This window comes from Triturus cristatus, chromosome 7, assembly GCF_964204655.1.
Source record: "Triturus cristatus chromosome 7, aTriCri1.1, whole genome shotgun sequence".
Classification (NCBI taxonomy): domain Eukaryota; kingdom Metazoa; phylum Chordata; class Amphibia; order Caudata; family Salamandridae; genus Triturus; species Triturus cristatus.
The window spans coordinates 558591148-558613133 of NC_140590.1; the positions used below are offsets into that span (position 1 = coordinate 558591148).

The 21986-nt window shown below is 46.8% G+C and overlaps 1 protein-coding gene across 3 annotated transcripts in view; it reads right to left on the reverse strand.

Moving 5' to 3' along the window:
- Positions 1-21986, reverse strand: part of LOC146810105 (monocarboxylate transporter 6-like) — a 257057-nt gene that overhangs the window by 55939 nt on the left and 179132 nt on the right. For all 3 annotated transcript variants that reach the window (XM_085617051.1, XM_085617048.1, XM_085617049.1), the window contains exon 4: positions 17277-18122. In XM_085617051.1, the coding sequence (XP_085473177.1) occupies positions 17277-18122 (846 nt within the window). The remainder of the gene's footprint in view (positions 1-17276; positions 18123-21986) is intronic.

Sequence of the window (21986 nt, forward strand, 5' to 3'; positions counted from 1 at the left end):
TGGACCCTGTACAGTGTACCCTAGGTACCCAGGGCATAGGTGTACCCTAGGCCTCCCAGGGGCTGCAGCATGTATTATGCCACCCCTGGTCTGGCCTTCCAATCAGACACAACTGGCTGATCACTCAGCTGGGGCAAGGTCGTGTAATCACCCCTTGCTTAGATATAGTATGCCTATATCTACCCTTATATATAGACACATGTGTACCTATCAGTCACTCCTATGGCAGGCCTTAACAATCCTGGAGGCAGAGTGCTTGGTAACATGTGAGATGGTGCTCTAGCATGAGCTGAGCCTGTCTGCAGCTTTCGGAACCATGTCCTTATAGCTGTTCTATGATATAGCCTACCATATACTCTTAAAGTGCCTTATAATCTTAAACGGTTATGGTAACTATGGTTTGGCTTTATCAAAACATGTCGTGTAAGGTGTCTAACACTTTGGAATAATACCCCCATACCATTTCTGGTGATGAGGATATTATTCCCCCCTTCTAGAGGGAGAGACATGTTAAAATCCTACTTTGCTGTTTAACTCTAACCAAAGCCTCAGCATCACAAAATGGATGCTGCTGCCACAGACACAAGTCTGACCTCCTGCTGCTGGGAGTGATCCCAGCCAGGGAGGCCTGGACAATAGGTTTCCTGCTTGGGGAGGTGCTAGCACCTCCCCAGACAGCCTTTAGTGTATTGGGGCAGGGTGGGCTGAAAGGAATGAGACATGCCTGGGGCACACAAGGTGTTCCTTGCATAGTCCAGTTCAAACCGGCGCTGGGGCACTCCAGCCCCAGCTCTGGCGCAAAACTGGACAAAGGGAAGTGGGTGTAACCACCCCCTCCCAGGTCCCACCCATAAGGCGTGACCTAGCAGGTATCCCAGCCCCCCAGATTAGTATAAGAGTGGGAGTTGGGCCTCAAGACTTTAGATTATCCTGAACCTGCAAAACTGAACAGAAACTCTGGACCTTCGACATTCGACGAAAGAAGAAGACTGAAGAATCTCCCTTGTAGCCAAGGAGTGGCTACCCTGTGCAAACAGGCACCATCAAGAGACTACCCTTTTGCTTTGCGACCGTTCTACGAGGAACCGACTGCAGAGCCCGACCAGAGCCTTGACTTCCAGACTTCTCCGACCCTCATCCACATCTGCAGCAGAGCTGAGATCCGTGGAGGCGACGAGCGACGTGGGACCGGCTACCTGGAAAAAGTGGCTAGTAACTTACAGCGCAGCTTCTGAGGTACCCTCGAAGTTGTGCACCGGGGATTGAGAAGCCCCAACCCCAAGCACCATCTGCACCGAAGATTAGCCCCCCACACTCCACGAGTCCTGCGTGGGGCCCTTCAGCATTTTCCTGCTTGCCGCGTCTGTCCGGTTGCTTGCCCGCTGGCTAGTGGCCTCTGTGACGACGCACCCTGAAATCTTCGGCGCTGGTTTGGCTCCTCCAGACTGGCTCCCGCTTCTCTGCCAAGAAGAAGCACCCCAGACCTTCCTGGTCTGCACCAGAAGCAAGTCCTTCGTTCTTCGTGGGTTCCGCTTGCCAAGGCTTGGTGAGTCCTAGTCCAACTTCGACGCCGCCGACAGCAAGAGCCTTCGTGGGACAGCTCGCCTCCTGGTCCTGGTCGTCCTCGACGCTTCCTGGTCCTCCTGGCTGCAGCGACAAGCTTCACCTTCACCTGCAATCTTCACGACATCGCCTGGTTCCTTCCTGGTTCCACGTGGTCACTGGCTAGTGACCTTGACTCTGTCCCTTCTGCTTGCAGGTTTCTTCTCTTCTTGATCCCAGCCTTGGGATCCACCGGACACTCTTCACTGACTGCCTGTCAGCATCTTTCTTCAGGCATCCATAGGAGTCGACGACGAAAACGACGCATCTTCACCCCTATGCACCCGCAGCCTGTGGGCTAGGTAACTTGGGTACTCCGGTGCTCATCAGGATAGTGACTATCCTAGTGTCTAGTTTTCAAGTCTCAACTTCCTAGCTACTCCGGAAGTGTCCTAAATCTACCGTTTTCTAAACTGTACTATTGCTATTGACTTTTACGCATTACGCGTGAGTGTTTCCACTCTGCACACGAATCCCGTGGGCCTCCCACTTCCTAACTAACGCTAGTGTAGTGTAGCCCCAGCGATTCCCTAGGCCTATTCTATTTCCGTGACAGTGGTTCTTATACCACTTACTTAGTATATGGTTTGCGTGGCAACTAGGGCCTAACTGTATTACTTACCTGTGTGACTTAATGTATGCATAAATAAGACTGTGTTGTACTTACCTCTAATCTCATAAAGAGTGCTGAGGGTTTGCTTAGAATAAATACACTTTATTTTATATATATATCTGTTGTGGTGTCCTTTCATTTGCTATTCAAGGGATTATATATGGTATCACAGCTGGCTTCAAATGCCATTCAGAGTTTAGCCTAAGACTGCTCTTGTCCATGCTACCACTAGGATAGCTGGTCTATAAGGTTGACTTTACAACCAATCACCATAAGGGTATTTGGACTGATATAAGGTGTACACTATAACTAGTGACATCATACATCAGGCCAACTTCTCACACCTGAAGAATCACGGAGAGATCTGGCGTGGCAGGAGCTCCCGCGGCAGCAAGTCCACCGGCAGCCCCAGTGTCAGCAGTGGTGAACCGATCTATCCAGGTTTGGGTAGCCGGGGTCTTGGGTACCTTGTCCCAGACCATGGTGATCTCCAGACAGGACAAAGTCGAGACGGCGGCTCCCTCGAGATAATCCAGTCAGCCGTGAGGCAGGGAAAGAGGATGGAGAAGAAGGCCCAGAGTGTAACCAGCCCCTTCCGCCCCGCGTCGGGCCGACCGTAGTCCGCAGGGCCTCAGTGGACCTCTGAAGAGTGCCAGGCACGCTAGATCATCAAATATGGGTGCCAGGGGTGGGGTCGGCCCCGGGGCCCGCAGCGCGGGGGGCCAAGGCCCACTACGGAGGCGGGAGCAGGATGTCACGGCTTCAGAGGACAGGTGTCAGAGGACTGGGGGCCCATAACCAGGCCCTCCCCCCCGCCGCCCGAATTTTGCAGCCGACCAGAACCCCAGGCGGCGGCCGTAGTCCAAGGGCCCGCACCAGACAGGTGCACCGGGTCAGATGAGCGGGGCCGGGCAGTCGAGTCAACGCCAGCCCTCCCCAGGTAGAAATAAAGGCCGGCGGAGCCACCGGGCCACCCACGACCCCAGCCCAGAAGCCCAAGCACCACTGCCCGAGGTGGCAGTCGAGGATCCACCGACCCTATGGGGCTCCAGGGAGGACGGGAGAGGGGGGGAAAGCCCAGACGGGCAGACCGTCACCCCCCCTGCCACCCGACTGACGGCCGATCCCCCTCCCAGAGGCCCGCACCCCCGTGAACACCTCCTCACCTCAATTGTCGCTTGGGGGGAAAAGGAAGGTGTGAGGTGGTTCTTGATTCCTGCATGCCACCTTGTTGTGACTCTATTTCCTTCTCTGCGTCTTGTGCATTTTCTTTTGTTAGGGTGAATCGTTTGCATGGCTCAGAGAAGGTGTGCTAGTATTGTGCTTATTTTGAAATTCAGTCAGTACCACATCCCAGCTGTTGGCAAGGGGGGTCTTGCGAGTGCCTAAGATATCTTCATGGTGTAGCGCTACACTTTCTGCTTTTGCCCATACTAATAGTGAGCACCTCATGCTATTATGTGGGGATGGGGGGTCAGGAGACTTTCACCTCTTGGTGATCAGCCTTTTGGCTATTATTATTCCAAGGTCTAGGTACCTGGAGGTCACTCTGTTTGTTTGGTTTCTTCGGAATAGGTGCAGTATGTATATGTGCCACTCAAATGGGAGGATCCGATCCGTACATTGAGTCAGAGTGTCTGCAACGTCCCTCCAGTATGCAAGCAAGACAGGACATCCCCACAGGATGTGTAATAAGTCAGCGTTAATGTGCAAACATCTGGGACATGCAGTGTCCCCCTGCTTAAAGTATTGGTTAATTTTTTCAGGGGTGAAGTATGCGCTGTGCATGATGTAAAATTGGATTTGTCAGAGGGCCCATTCCTTGGGATTCGCGTTGGGTTTGATATAACTGGGGTCCATTCAGTGTCTGTAAGTTGGCGGCCCATATCTTCTTCCCAGTGGCGATGAAGCGGTGTTAGGTCTATTGCCGAGTGGCGTCGTATTGAGTTGGCAAACTATTTTATTAGGTGTCCCCCCCTGTCCCATTACGTGTATATATTGTATGGTCAGGTGTGTCGCTGGCTCTGTGGACAGATCGCCCCAGATACCAGAAAGAGCAGCCAGTATTGAGCGGTGGAGAAGGAATCGACCCGGGGGTAGCGCGTCTTCCTCCACTAGTGTTGTGTACCAGATCAGGGCGCCCTCACGGAATAGGTTCCCCATATCCTGCTACCCCACCTCGTTCCAGCTATGCAGTTCAGCAGCTGTGGTGTCTGTGCTGCCCCTAGGCGTCCCCTTCAGGGGCAAGGCAGGTGCGTATGGGGTGACCTTGCGTGTGATGTACAGCATTCTATGGTAGCATTTGTATGCTACACTTAGCAGCAATGAGTCTGGTCTTTTGGTTGATGCGCAAGGGTGGAACAGCTTCTTCAGAAAGGTAGTGGATCACAGTTAGACGCAGTGTCATCCCTGTGACGGTCTGCCATCCATCTAGCTATCCATTGGAGCTGCGCAGCCAGGTAATATTGCTCTAGGTTTGGGGCCGCTAAAGTCTGATGTTACAAGTTGACGTATATAGCACAAACTGGTGGGCCATGATGCCCAGGAGACAAAAAGTAAAAAATGATAAAGAGAAATATTCCAAACCCATTTACCTGTAGGTTGGAATCTGGAAAAGATTAACATTACAACACTACTTATCTTATTCAGCAATCCAGTTTGGGATATGTATGCTCATTGCTGTCCCATAGCTGATTGCTCAGTCTGTATAAATGCACACTCTTTGCATATTCTACTTTGTCACTGCGTGATCATTTAAGCAATGCGACCTTGACTTTAATAATTTGTTAAACTGTATTGAGAATAAATACTTAGTGCAGATTTAGGGTTTGATGGACAGATTATTTATTCTCAACCGTGGCGGATATTCCTTCCGCCTTATTGCAAGGGCATTATGTTTAATAGCATTTGTAATATGGCAAATGTAGGTAAATGCCTGTTTTTATAGGGTCGTCCCCAAAAGTTTGGACTGATGCTGCTGGTTTCTCGACTCAGAGTGCACCGAGGCCTGTTAAACAGAACTTTGTGCCAATGCTCTGACCTTAAAGTTTGTATGTTTGATTGGCTCATGCCCAAATAGGCATAGGCCAACTTACTTATAAATACCTAGTATATGGTACCCAGGACCTGTAAGTTAGAATAGTCACCAGAGGTACCAGCCAGGGCTGTCCCCTCTCCCCATTGCTATTCCCTCTGGCTATGGAGCCACTAGCATACCTTATACGCTGTGATGCGTGGATACAGGGCTGGAGGTGGACGAGTGGACTTGAGGACCGTGTGGGGTTATACGCAGAAAATGTTCTCCTTTTTCTTGAGGACACCCAGGTCTCGGTCTCCTGCAGCCTGGAGAGTCTTCATCTCTATGGTGAGGCATCCGGCCTTCACATTAATGCGGGTAAATCCGGACTAGTGGAGGTAAAAGGTGCCACTGAGGGACGTAGCTGGTGCCCAGACATCTCCGGTGGGGGAACGCGTTTAATTATTTAGGGATTCATATATCTCACATCCCAGACCTTACTTGGACTCTTGACTTTCAAAACCTAGCCTCCGCCCTTGATAGAGACCTGCACCGCTGGAATAGTCTCTCTCTTAACCCCATGGGACGCAGTGCACTCTTTAAGATGATATGCTTCCACCGATATCTAAATGACTTAGCGAAATTCCCATATCCCGAGGGTGGTTCTGATCTCTGACTTCCAAACTCACACTTTAATTTGGGCTGGTAAACGCCACAGAGTGGCATTCAACTCGGCACGGAAATCACCCTGTGATAGGAGCTTGGGGGTGTTGGATTTCTTATGTGTACTACCTGGCAGCACAATTGGTGGCTATCAATGACTGGTTTACTGGAGGCTAAAATGACCTTTCCTACAGCTTGGAACGTAGCTTTATGAGGTTTGAGGGGCTCCTTGGCCAACTATATGGGGGTCGCTCACCCCCGAAAATGCTCTCAAGTAAGTGGCTGTGTATGTTGGAGAGCGGTGCTGCGCCTTGTTTGGTGAGAACGCTGTTTGACAGAGCTGACCCCTCTATGGCATGGCTTGAACAGCTCTCGAAGCTAGGAGGCTTTCACCAGTGATCCTGCATAGGAATTACATACCTTGGAGATGTATACAAGGGTGGTAACCTGATGTCCTTCCAGGACCTAAAGGATTAATATGCCCTAGCTAACACTCATTTCTTCCACTTCCTTCAATTGAGGCAAGCCCTGGGGTCCCATCTCACCCCAATGCAACAGATGTCCTCAACTTCCCAAGTTGCATGTGCATGCTGCGCACTCCCTGCCGCTGCCTTTTTCCACATGGCATGGGATTGCCTGGCACAGAGATGCTTCTTGAGATGGAAGAAACTGGAGCTCCTGGAGGTACTGGGGCATTACATTAAATTAGGTCTCCGAGCAGCATTACTGAGACTTGTGGAGGAACTGGGGGGTCCACGATCTGAAAGGCTCTTTGTGGAGGTGGCTTGTCTAGTAGCGATATATTGCCCAGCTGAAGCAGCAACCCCACACCCCCCTCGAAGCAGCTGCAGCGAGAAGGAGTTGGTTGGTGCGTACAGCAAGAAAAGACGATCTTTGAGGCACGGGGATACTCTGATTAAGCATGATAAAGTGTGGGGGAAGTGGTGGTCCTACTATGGTTTGTCTTCATGAACAGATTGACTTTTGGCCAGGTCGTTTTTAGGTCGAGCCTGAGCAGCACATGCCCCGCTCTGTGAGACATACTGTCTCTACACTGTGGGCTGTAAGTCCACCCATCGCTTCTGATTGGCTGCTTCGATCGCCCTTCTAAAATGCCTGCTTACCAGTGGCTAAATACTCCCTCATTATCCCGCCCTTCTGCCTCCTGTTTACTCCCATGGACCGGCCTTATTCCCTTACACTTAGCCGCTCATCAGGTCATTTGTTGGCACTATTTTCATAGTTTCCTGCTCGTGGAAGCTTGTTTTGCTTTGCCTTCACCCGTTGCTGCAATCCACTCCCACAACACTGCTTGCCCGCCCCCACCAAGCCTTCCAGGTCGCTGCTGGTAAGAGGGCAGAAAACGCAGCGCTTAATTTGTGGGTATTACTTGCAGGTGTTCTCCTGCTAGATATGGCATTATATGCCTGTATGGTTGGCGGGGTATTATTGTTTACTTCCTATTTGTTTTACTTTTCACAAGGAGAAGTCCTCCGGAATGAATAAACATAAAGCAAAATTATACAAACTCTAATGTACAAAAAAAACACTTAGATAAACGTTAAAAGTCTGGTAGAAGACTCGCTGATTTCATTATGACCCTATTCAACTTTCACAAATTCAGCGCTGACATTACGCAAACAAGTTTTCCTTATTTTCATTACATTATCAATCACGAATAGTTAGCGAGACATCTATGCACACAAAACCACCATAAATCTTCTGACACTAATGTCTACTAATACTCCAACAAACACCAGGTACAGTCAGGTAAAATACTAATAACAAAATGGCCAGACCATTTACAGTTTTACATTTACGGTTTTTTCCTGTCCGCTTTCTAATGTCAGTGCCACACGAATGCAAGGCTTCTGGTGTGCTCCTACCAGAGGCCTGGAGTCATGGGTTGATGTGAATCCCCAGATGATATTTGCCCCCTTCCAATGTCCGAGTGGTGTTGGGCATTAGTGCCTTGTCCCATGTACCTGTCCTAAATACAACCTTCAGCTACACTCGCGGTGTATTGTTTTTTTCTAGGATGAAATTTGTCTTTGCAAAAAATCCAGTTAATTGTGAAATATGCTACAAGCGAACGCGTTTGTGTAAGCAGGCTCCATTTCACTACTTGTAGCAAGTTGGTCGTTAGGTCTTCATTTTAGGAACCATGTTAAGAAATATAACGAAGCTGCTTCTGTGCGCAATGATCATCGTGCTTTCAAGTAAATCTACTTCTTTCTAATCTATGAAGGTATAACCTGGTCATTGTTCCCTATTATGATTTGTGTTAAATATAATCATAGTCATGCTTGTTTACTTTATTTTTGTAGTGTTGCGTCACTTAACGTTTTCTCTAAGATGCAAATGTTTAAGAAGTTGAGAAAGATCTCTAGGGCAGCACTTTCCCCTGAGCTCTTATCCCTGTCGTATGCATTGGACCCCTTTATGTAGCTCCTAGTTTAGTCTCATAATAAATGCATTTTTCACCATTTATAAATCTGTACGTTTTCAAAGAAAATTATGCCCAGATTTAGAACTGCACTTTTAAATACTATGTTGTTAAAGTATTTTGATTCCTGTAGAAAGCGGGTCAGTGCATCTTGCTTTGGGGAGAGCACCGGATGTTACAGAAGTTTATAGTACAGTTTTCTTGAACCTCCGAATCTCAGGTTGCCAAGACCTATTGGCTTTGCAACTAGAATAATGTGCTGCATGTCTAAACACATGAAGTAGAAAAGGTGAGACCTATTGGCTATACCAATGCTTGTTATGTACTGTTGGGACTCTGAATGCTCTGCCTGGCAGCTAGCAAAGGAGAATGTACTTATCCTGCTGTGCCCTGCTCGTGGAGAAGTTGACTACTGAGCTTAGTCGAAGCAAGACTCCAAGGGTCAGTTGGCGGACCTCCGGTTTGAAGCACAGAGCCACAACAGCTGAAGAAGTCTGCTAGGGCGAGTTGGTAGCCCAAAGTCATCACTCCTCATGGGAGCAAAATCCGATGCTCAAAAGATGCGCCAGAGTCTGCTGGACCTAGTAGAGTTGGTGGAGTGCAGCACGATTGCAAAGAAGGCAAGTTACCGCCAGAAGAAGAAAACCACCGTTCCAGGTGAGTGGTAGCACAGTGACGACCCGACTTCTACCCAGCTCGAGAGGACTTTGAGGGACATCAAACCCTGTGGCCAAGATCACCTAGCCTGTGGACTCAGGGGTAGCCCCAGGATGACCCCCACTGACCACACCGCATCTTTAGCATACTGTATTCCTTGCATCAGAACCACTCAGTTGAAGCCAATGGCAAAGAGCCCCGGATACTGGAACTGAAGACTGTTTTCCTGGGCAAGATATCTGTTTTTATGGATCTTGCTGGTCCCCCTGACAGGCTCCCAGCAGAGTTGGTTGCCAAAAGTAGCTCTAAGTAACTGCTCTGATACTTAGAAACGTTTTCAAGAAAACATTGGGTTAGTCAAATTCGTTGAATTTACCAATGCGTGTTCGCAGTTAAGAAGAAAGTGTTGATTTAGTAGACCTAAAAAATCATCTGAGGTAAATTCCAGGTGCCTTCAAGACACCACTGCAGACTGCATCAGAGAACTGTGATCACTGTAGCAAGCAGAGGCACCAGCTCAATCACACAAACCATTTTCTAATTCAAAAATACATAATTTACCCCATAAGTGAGACAAACACCCCTGACACGTAACCCAAATGGAGTGGCGCGTATTCTGAGGAAAATTCTTCCTCCATAAGCACTCTATTTGTAATCGGTAATGTCAAATCTCGATGCTGGCCCTTTGAGGCATTCACCAGAAGAACGCTAGATGAATACGGAGCAACCTCTTTCATCAGATACAGACACTGCTGCCTGATGTTAACCCGCTCAATCCGTCTAGCCACATTTTCATTTTCCTCATCCCCCACCAACCCCTCAGGACTATTCTGAAGAGGGATAGTCACCATCTGTTATGAAAGAGATGTTGTGGGTTACCTATCTTGGTGCTGACATGTCAAAGAGGGATGTGCAGTACAGTAGCGGCTGCTACCGGGCAGTAGAGGTGAGGCGGGGGATGGCAGGAGGTTGTTAAAAAAAAAGGGGGGGGGGGATTTCACTTACCTTCCCGGCGTCCACCTCTCCTCCGTCCTCTTCGGTCAATGAAGCAGGAAGCACCCAAGCTCCCAGATTCCCCTAGCCAATCACGACGCTGCTGTCACCAGCATGACAGCAGCATCATGATTGGTCTGAGCATCGTGGTTCGATGTTCAGACAGGAAGTGAAAGGCTGTACATGTTCTCCACCCAGGCTGTGCAATACAGCTAGTGGAAAAGATGCTAAGTGCGTATGACGGTTTGGCTGACCCAAGACGGCCGGCCAAACCATCATGTGCACTTAAGAGAGTGCACACCACTACTCCCTGTTCTGTGGGCAGTACAGCCCCGCCCTGCACTTTTACAGAGCCAATAGTAAAAATTAAAATAATAATATGGCATTAGATGTTGAGTGATGTGTTCCTTTGCCTACTACTGCCATGTGCATCCGACTTCTAGTCCTATTCCAGTGGACAATCCCTAACATCTGCACAGCTTGGTACCACCAAATAAATCTTCCAAAATCTCCCGAAGAGAGGCCAAAGACTCCCAGCGTGAGATAAGACAAGTCTCCTTACATCTACACCTTCGTCATGATGGGATCCCAGAGATCACCTATTTTACACTGCCATCCACAGTAGCTGACCGTTCACCATTTTAGCAGAGCATAACACTACCTCCCAAACAGTTTTCTCCATTGTCACCTGAAACAGTTCCCTTTACTTCTACTTCATCTCTTGCCTTTTGGCCTCCTGCCTTCTGGGCCACCTATCAGCTTTAAGCATTCTGAATTTCTTTATTGTGGCTTGTCTGATCTGCATTCTGCAACATCTATGGCCCTATGGCATATCATGGCTGCTCCTTCTACAATAGGCTGTTTCTCTTATCTCTTGCAGAGCCCTGCTGCTGGCACTCCAACTAGTTCCTATAGCTGTATGGACATTTCACAATATGCAGAGGACATGAATGCTCAGTGTCTTTGGTATTCTGTTTCTTGATTTTGGCCCTAAACTCAGACTAATCTAGTGTGTGCACAAAGACCTAGGCCTGTCCCTTGAAAAGGGTATGTCCCTGCACCTGTTCTGTGACTTGGAGGGTTCTCCTATTGCCCTTACAGTGGACGTCTGTCCCTGTCATGACTTTAGTATATAGAATGATGGAAGTGTACTGAGTTTTGAAAATCCTTAGTTGGAGACAACCCATTTTATGTGCGTAACTGGAGTGGATGCCCAGTTGAGTGACATTCCACTTTCATGCACTAGCCGACATCTTAGCGCTAACACCCCAAGTGAGTGTTATACATGTTTGAGGCCTGAATGGTACAAGCATTGTGCGCATAAGTGAGCCTCTGGTATCCGTTTTGGATGTCCCTGGCCTGGCCTGGAGCAAAAGATGGAGGTTAGGTTTGTTTTTCCAGATAGTCAAAGTCTATTGCTGACAATCTTGAAGCTGAATGGAAGAGACCTAGGTATGGAAGTGGGGAGAGAGGAGACAAGGCTCCTATAGAATTCCAATCAGGCATTTTGCAGAGGGTCGGCTGCATAGTCGTAGCAATATCTTTTTTTCAAGGTGAAAGAATCGCTTTAGACAAATTCAGTTTTTTGTCTACGCCTTGATCATTGTTCATTGGTTCTGATGGCAGCCAGGCGCAGAAACCTTACATCTCTCTGTGCCTCTGTTGTGGGGGCTCCAAGCTGGGACTACGCTGTTGTGAAGAGCCTCATTCTACACAAAGGCTGTGTCTGGAGAGCAGCCTAGAAAGGACACCTTAACAGAGAACGGATCCAAATCGTTTTTTTAAACTGCAGACAGCGGATTAACATCTCCTGTCTATTTTTACTGTATAAATGTGGAACCCACTGACCCACTTGTTGTTTCAGTACCAGGTTTTCTATGACCAAGGAAGGGAATGCTCTGCAGAATACTCAAAGTACTGCTGTGCAGCCAGAACTGGTGTCTGCCTGACAGCCAGCTTCCCAGGCACGAACAGTTCATTGATCTTACTTAAGGTATCCAGAAGCCAACCTGCCGGCTGAGAGAAGGAGCCTTACAACCCAGCCGAATATAATGGTCCAGAAAGTGCAGAAGCAGTGAAATCCCAGTGCTGTTTGGATTTACCAGATGATGGTGAACAAAGGACTAAACAGCGGCAGCCGGCACAGGTAAACGCAGTTAGGCGGGGTGGAAGGGAGTAGGCTAAGCCGGCAGAATGGATATATTTAAATAAATAAATATTACCTATTGCGTCGTCTGTCGGCTTCCCCCTGCGGCATCCTGCCCTGCCCCGCCCCACCACACTTACCTGAGCCGGTCGCTGATGGAACTAAAGTATACAAAAGAAGTGATGGACGTTGTAGGAAGGTGGATATCTGACTATGGTTACCCCCAACTTTTTGCCTAGTGTCTAGCTGGTTTTTCGACTTAGTTGGCCTGAGATCCTGCCATTCAGGGTCTCAGGCTGTCTGCTTTCTCTTTAAAATGGACTCCATGTACCCTAGGTACATACCCAATTGGTAAGGATCACCTTATTGGACCCTGTACAGTGTACCCTAGGTACCCAGGGCATAGGTGTACCCTAGGCCTCCCAGGGGCTGCAGCATGTATTATGCCACCCCTGGCCTGGCCTTCCAATCAGACACAACTGGCTGATCACTCAGCTGGGGCAAGGTCGTGTAATCACCCCTTGCTTAGATATAGCATACCTATATCTACCCTTAAAATAGGCACATGTGTACCTGTGAGCAACTCCTATGGCAGGCCTTAACAATCCTGGAGGCAGAGTGCTTGGTAACATGTGAGATGGTGCTCTAGCATGAGCTGAGCCTGTCTGCAGCTTTCGGAACCATGTCCTTATAGCTGTTCTATGATATCGCCTACCATATACTCTTAAAGTACCTTATAATCTTAAACGGTTATGGTAACTATGGTTTGGCTTTATCAAAACATGTCGTGTAAGGTGTCTAACACTTTGGAATAATACCCCCATACCATTTCTGGTGATGAGGATATTATTCCTCCCTTCTAGAGGGAGAGACATGTTAAAATCCTACTTTGCTGTTTAATTCTGACCAAAGCCTCAGCATCACAAAATGGATGCTGCTGCCACAGACACGAGTCTGACCTCCTGCAGCTAGGAGCCCTCCCAGCCAGGGAGGCCTGGACAATAGGTTTCCTGCTTGCGGAGGTGCTAGCACCTCCCCAGACAGACTTTAGTGTATTGGGGCAGGGAGGGCTGAAAGGAATGAGACATGCCTGGGGCACACAAGGTGCTCCATGCATAGTCCAGTTCAAACCGGCGCTGGGGCACTCCAGCCCCAGCCCTGGCACGAAACTGGACAAAGGAAAGGGGGTGTAGCCACTCCCCTTCCTGGTCCCACCCATAGGAGGGATCTTGCAGGTAGCCCAGCCCACTAGCCCTGTATATTAGAAGGTAGCTGAGCCCTGCAGAATTAGATTATCCTGAATCTGCAACTTGAACAGAAACTCTGGACCTTCGACATTCGGCCTCAGGAAGAAGACTGAAGAATCTCCCTTGTGGCCAAGGAGTGACCACCCTGGGCAACCAGGCACCATCCAGCGACCGCTGCTTGCTTTGCGACTGATCCTACGATGGACGACTGCAGAGACTGACCAGCGCAGAGACTTCCAGACACCTCTGAACCAGATCCACCTCTACAGCGAAGCTGAGACCCGTGGAGGCGACGAGGGACGTGGGACCGGCGACTTGGGAAAAGTGGCTAGTAACTGACTAGCGCAACTTCTGAGGCTTCCTCGAGGCTGTGCTTGGGGAATTGAGAAGCCCCCATCCCGAGCACCATCTGCAAAGAAGATCAGCTCCCCACACTTCACGTGTTCTGCGTGGGGCCCTTCTGCACCTGAGTTGCTCGACGTGTTGTCCGGTTGCTGGCCCCTTGGCTAGTGACCTCTGCGACGATGAACCTCTGATTTCACCTTGCTGGTCCGGCTCCTCCAGACTGGCACTCGCTCCTCTGTGAAAGAGAAGCACCCCAGACCTTCCTGGTCTGCACCAAAAGCAAGTCCTCCATGCTGCGTGGGTTCCGCTTGCCAAGGCTTGTTGGGTCCTAACTCGACATCGATGACGCCGACAGCAAGAGCCTTCGTGGGACAGCTCACCTCCTGGTCCTGGTCGTCCTCGACGCCTCCTGGTACCCGTGGCTGCTGCGACAAGCTTCACCTCTTCACCTGCATCTGCACGACATCGCCTGGTTCCTTCCTGGTTCCTTCCCGGCTCCTGGCTGGTGACCTAGACTCTGTCCCTTCTGCTTGCAGGTATCCTTCCTACTTGATTCCATCCTTGTGATCCACCGGACACTCTTCACTGACTGCCTGTCAGCAACTTTCCTTCAGGCATCCATAGGAGTCAACGACGAAACCCGACGCAAGTTCACACCTATGCACCCGCAGCCCGTGGGCTAGGTAACTTGAGTACTCCGGTGCTCACAAGGGTATTGACTATACTAGGGTCTAGTTTCCAAGTCTCGAACTCCTAGCTATTCCAGAAGTGTCCTAAAACTGTTAATTTCTAATAACTACTATTTCTATCGACTTTTACGCATTACGCGTGAGTGTTTCCACTCTGCATCTGAATCCCGTGGACCTCCCACTTCCTAACCTTTGGTAGTATAGTGTAGCCCCAGCGATTCCCTAGGCCTAGGCCTATCCTGTGTTCGTGACAGTGGTTCTTATACCACTTACTTAGTATATGGTTTGCGTGGCCCCTAGGGTCTAACTGTATTACTTACCTGTGTGACTTAATGTATGCTTAAATAAGACTGTGTTGTACTTACCTCGAATCTCATAAAGAGTGCTGAGGGTTTGACTAGAATAAATACATTCTATTTTATATATATATATCTGTTGTGGTGTCCTTTCATTTGGTATTCAAGGGATTACATATGGTATAACAGCTGGCTTCACATGCCATACAGAGTTTAGCCTAAGACTGCTCTTGTCCATGCTACCACTAGAATAGCTGGTCTATAAGGTTGACTTTACAACCAATCACCATAAGGGTTGTTTGGACTGATACAAAGTGTACACTAGAATTAGTGCCATCATACATCAGGCCAACTTCTCACAGACGTAATGCTTGAAATAATTTCAGCCACTGGTAATTACTCTGGGCCGCATCACAATCCATAGTTATTTTGTACACCATGTCACCTCAGTTTGGACCCACTATATGCAAATCACTCTTGACCCTACTCCAATCAGAACAGTCCAGCCCGAACTGCCAAGCCAGGTCCTCCCTGAACTGGAACACAAGCAACCCAAGACTTGTTTTGCCCTAGTTATGGGCTCATCAGCCGGGTACAGCTTGGTTCCAGTGACACAGTGTGCATGGGACCCACAGCTGGGCATATCCGTCCCACTTAGGCCGACACACTACAAAAAGGTGAAGGATGGAATGCTTGAATTATTCTCAGTTGCTGGTAATTATTCTGGGCCTCATCCTAATCCATCATTATTTCGCACACTATGTCACCTCAGTTTGTGTTCCGGTTCAGAGAGGACCTGGCCTGGCAGTTCGGGCTGGACTGTTCCATGAGGAACAGGGTCAAGACTCGTTTGCATATGTCTTGGTCCAAACTGGTGCTTGATGGTTGAAAAATGAGCAATTGCCAGCAGCTGAGATTAATTCAAGCATTCCCCTGCCACCTTGTTGTTTTTGCATTTGGTGAACATAGGACAGCAACTGTATGTTCCAGGTGTTTGCTTGGCAGGCATCAGACTTTCGGTGGTGGTTACTATCAGGCAGTGGTGGTCCGTGCAGGTAAGCGCGGTGGGGCGGGGCAGGGCAGGGGGGATGTACAAGTGACAAATGACAGAATAGTGAAAATTTAAAAGATAAATAAAACCACTTACCTTGCACTTTCTGCATTGCGACGTGCACAAGGTAAGTGGTTTTATTTATTTACCTATTTTATTTTCACTATTCTGTCGTTTGTCACTAACACCCCTCCACCCGCCCCACTGCGCTTACCTGCACGGGGTGCCACTGCTGTCGGAAACTGTGGTATCAATACTGTACACTGAGCATACTAGAGTGAGGTAATCTGCACCTGAATCTTAATTTATGCTGATAAAACATTCTAACTCAAAGGTGAGAATTGCCAAAATTAGATGAAGTGTGGAACCTGGGTTCGGATGAGAAGTGGATAGCAGATCGAGGCTCAGTAGCCCAATCACACAGTTTACTAAATTGTGCCTATTCACTATTATTTGTGTCTTTTGTGTGTAATAAAGTACTTTTCTTTTATGAGGTAAAGTACTGGGATGGAAAACCAGTTATTGAGATGCTGGTTGAGTGTCGTGTTGTGGGTGCAAGCAACCCCATACAATATCACTTAAAACCCTACGACTGATCACCGTTGCTACCACAGAGAGTCAAGTGCTGAAGGAGTTGTATTTGGACCAGTCTGGAGTGCCACGGTAGGATGGGCCTCTTAACATCAGAGGCAAATGACCCAACTCCCACATTTTAGGCTCTGAAGCCCCCGCTTACCCTGTGGCCCCTGAATGGGGTAAGACAGATATTATCTTCCATGGGAATGCACAGTCTCCTCCAAAATTCAATGCTAGGATTGAAAATCACACATGACCCTCCTTCCCCTGGAGATAGTATGCCATCTGTTCTTTTCCAATTTTAGGGATGCCCATCTCTAGCCAGGCCCAATCGTTACCCAAGAAAGCAGCAAAATAGAAACTGGTTTGCCTTTGAACACCCAGACACCACCAGACCCTTGCAGCACTTTCATTCTGAGTTCAACAGCTTCTGTTTCTACACGACAGACTCACCAGTTGCAAGTCTTCATATAGATCTGACTGTTACAGACAGAGGAAGGAGAACAGGCAACTTATGGCGGCCCTGTTTGTTTCTATGCAAAATGACCAGCCACTCTCCCCCACAGGGGAATATTTCCCACAAGAATAGAAAGATGGTATTAGTCTAAGGATAAAAGAGTCACCTTACCACTTCATCTGAAACATTTAAGGAGAAGTAGAAATACAGTGAGACATTCCAACTCGGAGTCCAAAATTTTAAGGGGAATCAGAATGGCGTTTTGAGAGATCTTAAGATTTTCTTACGGGTCGGTGCATCTAATGTCTGTTGGGTTGGGATAGTTATCAGTCACATGCCCAATATATAACCGTGTTACAGGCTGAAAGATATTTAGAGGAAGGAGGCCCATTGGGCAGCTTCTAATTTCAAATCAACCTGCCCCCTCTTGATCTTCAGTAGCATATTGCAGCATACACACACTTTTCAACTGAACTTACCTGCCAATGGTGGTCCAATAAGAATAGTGATGCTTTCTAGGATTGTGAAAAGTCCAAAAGCACTTGCAAAGCGCTCCATGCCCACAATGTCCATGAGAACCTGAAACACCAATGAGCCGATGAAGCTCATGGAGACGCTGTAAGCCACACAGAAGAGGACCAAAGCAGCATAGCTGTCCCACAGCCCAGCTATGAGATTGCTGGCTCCATTGACCATCACAGCCAGGCAGAAGAGATAGTAGAGCCGGTCCTTAAAGAATGCCATCTGTGAGATGACCCCAGCCACCGGGCGCACAAAGATGTTGATGAAGCCAATGATGCCAAGTAGCATGGCTGCCTTGCTCTCCTCAATCCCACTAGCAGTTGCATATGGGACCAGGTAGACGTTCAGCACAAAGCCAAATACCATACAGATATTACCAAAGGTATAGATCTGATAATGTTTGTTGTGACGCAAGAGATCAAAGGCCATGTATTTCTGTAGTGCCCGACTGCAGGATGATATGCTGGTCCAAAAGCAGGAGGTAGAAGCAAGTGGCGGGCTGAGATTTCCATTCTGGCTGGAATCCGAAGTGGGATGTACGCTGGCCTTTGGTGAAGAGGGCTGGGAGCTGATGGGTCTCATCACAGCCCCACAGACGCAGCAGTTGAGCAACACTCCCCCAAAGATGAGAAAGGTCCCACGCCAGCCCACAAGATCCAGCAGGTACTGGGACATCAGTGGCCACAATGCCATTCCGAGGGAGACACCTGTAGAGGCCAAGGAATTGGCAAGCGTTCGAAAGCGTATAAAGTAATAGCCCAGCACCGTGATGCCTGCTTGAAATGAGAGGCAAAGCCCCAGCCCTTATGAGAGAAAAAAACATAAAACACAAAAGATTAGCACTAGCTTTTATGTGGTAAAGACAGTGGTTGTAATAAACAGAAAGGCATGCAGGTGGAATTCAAGAGGAAGAATAGGATGATGGAGACACTGAGGTGAAGTATGGAGTGAGGACAGGAGCTGATATTAAGGGGGTCCCTGGTGTAATGCGTGGCAAAAATTGGTATTGGGGTAGTTTGAGCTGTGCATATTTGTGTAATGATAGACCTGAGGTCTTGTATATGTACTGTAGTTAAGAGGGCATCAGAGAGCAAAATGGAGGGGAACCTCGTTGAAAAGTACAGCAGTAGTTGTTTTGGCCAGTAGAATTGGCAGCCTTCAGAGTTAGCAGTGAGGCACAAATCTACATATGAGCAGGTGTGAGGTTGGTACCCACCAAATGTCCCACTCAGGTACAGCTATGTGTCAGGCTAAGTCAAAGATGCCCAGCTGGAAAAGCAGATGTGTTTGGCAATGACTAGGCAATATGTAGGTGGGAATACCATTTGTTGATATGTGCTGCCATCTGCTCGCAGTTCGCTCACTCATGGGTTTGATAGCCATTAGTGATTACTCACATCACCTACATACTACCCAGCAAGCACCTGAAGACCCACGTCCCGCAACCCCTATTCATCTCCCCAGCAATTGTGCCTGGTGAAGATGAGCTGCTCGAGCAGATCGCCTAAAGGAATCTTAGTGCTAGGGAATGGCGAGGTCTCAAGTCCTTAGGTCCTCTCTTCTGTGGATGCTCCACTCTCTTCCGAAATCAAGGCTAACTGGTAAGTTGCAATCATGCATATATGGTAAACCCGGATAGACTGCAGACATTGCCCACAATCTAGAACCCATCAACTCAACAAATCTGGCAGAATACTACTTTTCTGAAGGGGATGATTGTTAGATTCCTCCCAGATATCCAAACACATGGCTTGCCTTGTGCAAAGTTAGAAATATAGAGGTAGTGCAATGTTACGACCCCAGCACCATTTGATACCACAGTAAAATAGGTAATTATCAGTAATAAGAAGTTATCTCTGGTAGAGATCATACTCCTGCCTCCGCCTCGTCTATATTTTTATGTGCTGAGATTTCAACCCCAACAGCAGAGCCTCCACACATGTAGGTATACATTTTAATAGTAAATGTGGAAGGGACACAGGGGAGTGGTTGGAAAACGTATGAGTAATGGGGTGGGTTTAAGGGAGGAGTAAGGAGGAGTTTACAGAGGCGTCAGGAGGGATTTAGGAAGGGACAGCAACACATTTCTACAGATCACGTAAGTGCTAATCGACACGATTTTGTATGCCTATATCTTTTTTTGTATTATACAACTATTAACCGTGTAGTACCTCTATATCTTGTTACTACCTCTCCTGCAATGTCTTACTTCAAAAAAGATACAGGCATACAAAATCGCATTGTTTAGCACTTACGTGATCAGATGCAGGAGAGTTTCGCCTGACCTACTCTCCTCTGACTGCCTGTAGTTAATGGCTGGTGTGGGTGGGGAGGAACTTTCACCACTCTATATATTTCTCTTACCTCTCACATGCATGCATCATACGGCATCTAAGGATCCAAAAGATCTCCGACAAAGATCCCCTAGGCCCGTCAGGCATTGCAGCACCGGCTTGACGAGGAGCGCCCTATGATGAAGCATGACATACTATTGGGTATGTGAAGGTTCCATGATCTGACCACTCAGATCCTCTGTGACTATGATGACCATACCAATGATTCTCTAATACACAGGATTGCACGAACCCAATGAGAGGAACTACCTCATTGACTAGTTTATTTAAATACCCCATGAGGAGGGTGGGTGTAGGATCTCATTAAACATATCTCCTCATCCCTCTATTGATTTTAGATAAATGGAGTGAACATCACCTCCACTGATACACCCACTAAGAGAAAGATTAGTGTTAGGGGAAGATTGACATTCAAGAGTGTCTTTACAGTATATATGTTGATATGTCCTTTCCTGAAGACGTAAGGGGGTAGTACCACACTGCCATCACACAAAAAAATTAACAACACTTGAGAGCTATCAGAAACAATAACCTGACCTCCCCTATAGCAGGACATTTCAGAAAAATGCATAAAGAAGATTATCTCCATTGAAGAATAGCAAAATAGTACAAATCCGTAAAAATGTGCAAGGGGGGGAACAGGGAAAGAGCTTAGAAGACTGGATGCTAGATTTATATTGGATTTGTATTGAAAGGAGCCTTTTGGTCTGAATGCGAATAAAGAACTGCACACTTTTCTTGGATAATTGTTGTGTGGAACGATCTAGCATGGAAGAAGCTGCCATTGTTTAAATACCATAATGAATTTAGTGGTTACTTTATAGATGAGAAAATATTTAAATCTTTTCCTTTTTTTCAATTTATTTTCATTGCTTTATTTTTTAGAATTGCGCAACAAAGACGTACCAGAACAACAGTGGTTATCTAGCTCACTGGGGTTTTAAACATATACAAGATGGATCATAGAGTGTACATTGATTGTTGTATACTGTGTCTCTAGTGATCAAATTATTTGAGAAGCAGTGTTTGTTTTCATGGCTCAGGCCAGTGATTTCAGTTCATGCTGGCGGGTGTTCATATATAGAAAGTGGGCATGATAGAACCTGCATCATAGGTACAGGGCATTTAGATCATGAACTTTAGTCATCTTATGTTCAAGACCTGTTCATGTATTGTGTAAAAGCCTAAAGAGGTGTTTATTGATTGAATACAATATTTGTGATCTATGTATGACACAGAAGACGAATTTTCTAATATGGTGATTAATCAATTTAAAGTACATTTGACGATGATTGTATTCAATATATTAATCTTGATCTCAAGTACTTATATGGTGATATGAGGGTGATTAAGGAATAAGCAGATATTTACAATGAAATCCAATGCATTCTTATAAAATAATATGTTCCAAGATGGTGATCACAATGTGATTACGTTGGTCCTTCGTTATTGTTTGTTATACTGTTGTGAGAGGTGGGGTTTAGAGTATATAGTGACCGAGGTTCAATGGTGTGTATATTGTGAACATGGCTGTGCAGTACAGCAGAAATGTGTTGATTCTCCAGCCATGTACATACAATAAACAAACATGGAATGAAAACTTTGAATGCAGGCCTCGTCCCTTGATGTAAGTAGATGTTACTATTTGAATTAAATAATTAATATAAATATATAGATTAAAACCTTTACATTAAAAACTAAATTCACACTTGAAATAAAAATACTATGCAATAATAATTATTAAAAGTGATGTATAGGCTTTATTAATGCTAATATAATTATATTGTAATAAAATGTATTGTTACATCAATGCTTCAAAGCAAAAATATTTTAACATATTATAAACCTACATTAAAAATGTGCTATTTGTTTTAAATTTACACAATCATATTTATTTATATTTTTACCTCTGTTAACCATTTTAAATAATTGGATTTAACATTATTTCCTATAGGGTTTTATTTTAATTTCCTACCTCAATTATTTTCTATTGGATGGTGTTGCAGTACCAGTGGTTGGCCTTATGTAGGGCTTTCCTTAATGCGTTTTTTTTAGTAGTATCCTATACTTGTATGTTTGGCTCCACCTCTTTTTTAGGGGATGGAGAGATTTAAGTCTCCACTTTAGAGTAACGTTGTGTTCTGATTTTGTGAACACCGAAAAGTAATAAAGTTACTTTAAAGTGTAAGAGTAAATTGCATGCGTAGATTTACTCACAAGTGTAATTTATTTTTGGTAGTAGCTTGTAGTTACTTTATTGCTTGATGGAGCGGGTAGTGCAAAATTTTGTATACCTCCTCTATTTCGCATGAA